This window comes from Bombus impatiens, unplaced genomic scaffold (assembly GCF_000188095.3).
Source record: "Bombus impatiens unplaced genomic scaffold, BIMP_2.2 scf_0968, whole genome shotgun sequence".
Classification (NCBI taxonomy): Eukaryota; Metazoa; Arthropoda; class Insecta; order Hymenoptera; family Apidae; genus Bombus; species Bombus impatiens.
In genome coordinates, this window is record NT_177387.1 from 1 (window position 1) to 1,609 (window position 1,609).

Genomic DNA, 1,609 nt, shown 5'->3' on the forward strand with positions numbered 1-1,609 from the left:
CATCCTCCCCCCGTTGAGAGGGCACCGATCAAGTTCTATATGTGGGTGTGTGATCCACCTCCTTCGATGCCAGTGATTGTCCGGACTCATCTTGAACTGATTGACATGGCAGGGGGACCAGTCGTTTGACGCCGCGGTCCAGGAGGCTCGATGATGTCTGCACAGTCGCTGTCCGTATTATGCCACCGGCTTCGGGATAGACCTTGACTACACGGCCCAAGGGCCAATGCATCGATGGAACGTTGTCTTCTCTGAGGAGGACGATTGTATCTTCTTGTATGTTGTGTCCACCCTTGGTCCATTTACTGTGGTTGTTCAATTGATTGAGGTACTCCTTATGCCAGCGTTTCCAAAAATGTTGTTTATGTTTTTGGATATGCTGCCATCTGGAGAGCCGGTAGGATGAAGTGTCCCTGAAATCTCGCTCACGCACACTCATTAATGACTCGCCGATGAGGAAATGACCCGGAGTGAGGACGAGGAGGTCCTTGGGATCAGTGGATATGGGTGTTAATGGTCGGGAGTTGAGAACTGCTTCGATTTCTATGACAAGTGTATTGAATTGCTCGAACGTAAACGACTCATTACCGACGATGCATCTGAAGTGATGTTTGGAGGACTTCACCGCTGCCTCCCATAGTCCCCCGAAATGTGGAGAATGAGGAGGTATGAAGTGCCATTCGATTTGCTTGTTGGTTAGGAAAGTAATTACCTTTTCGATGTGATCGTCCGATTTTAGCAATTCGTAGAGCTCCCTTAAGTCGTTGTTTGCGCCGATGAAATTTGAGCCATTATCGGAATGGAGGGCCGAACAGAACCCTCGCCGTGCAATGAATCGACGAAGAGCGGCAATGAAGGCTTCGCTCGTGAGATCGCCAACGAGTTCGATGTGCACCGCCTTGACTGCTAGGCATATGAAGATGGCTACATATACCTTGTCCTGTCGACGGTTACGCTCTCGTTTCTCCTTGATGTAAAATAGCCCACAGCAATCGACGCCGACGTTTGTAAATGGTCGAGATTCAGTTACTGGAGACTCCGGCAGATTACCCATTATGTAATCTACTTGTGGTGGATGAGCACGAACACAGTTGATGCAGTTTTAGATCGTATGCCATACCTGACTTCTGCCATCGACGGGCCAGTATCGCTGTCTCACTGCGTATAAAGTCGCTTGTGTACCTGCGTGTAGACTGACCTTGTGCTCGTTTTCGATGATCCGGGACGTTGTCGGAGATTTAGGTAGGATGATCGGGTGCTTCTGTGTGAAGGCCATCGGTGCTTGACTCAGTCGGCCCCCGACGCTCAATATTCCTGCCTTGTCTATAAACGGACTCAGTCGTTGGAGTTTCCCATTGACCGGCATGTTTCGATTCTTCCGGAGCGTGGATAGCTCTTCTGAAAAATGAATATGTTGGAGTAACCGAATAAGTCTGTCATGGGAAACCTGTAATTCTGCTGCGCCTAGTGGTGACGATCGGTTTTGTGCTTGTCTCCAGCGGATGCGGATTAACCTTGGCCACGATGAAAATCTGTCCAAGAGGCTGTTGTCGACAGGAGTTGTGGCGAGATAAGTTGCTGCTTTCCGTTCTGGTAAGTTGGCTAAAGG

The 1,609-nt window shown here is 49.5% G+C and overlaps 1 protein-coding gene across 1 annotated transcript; it reads right to left on the reverse strand.

Annotated features, from left to right (window-relative positions):
* Positions 1 to 28: 28 nt before the first annotated feature.
* Positions 29 to 1,054, reverse strand: LOC105681468. Its single transcript, XM_033323408.1, has one exon. The coding sequence runs from the start codon at positions 1,052 to 1,054 to the stop codon at positions 29 to 31; it is 1,026 nt and encodes a 341-aa protein (XP_033179299.1).
* Between the last annotated feature and the right edge of the window lie 555 nt (positions 1,055 to 1,609).

Bases quoted from the DNA above. Each gene is read 5' to 3' on its own strand.
- LOC105681468 (XM_033323408.1), bottom strand. From the start codon at position 1,054: ATGGGTAATCTGCCGGAGTCTCCAGTAACTGAATCTCGACCATTTACA.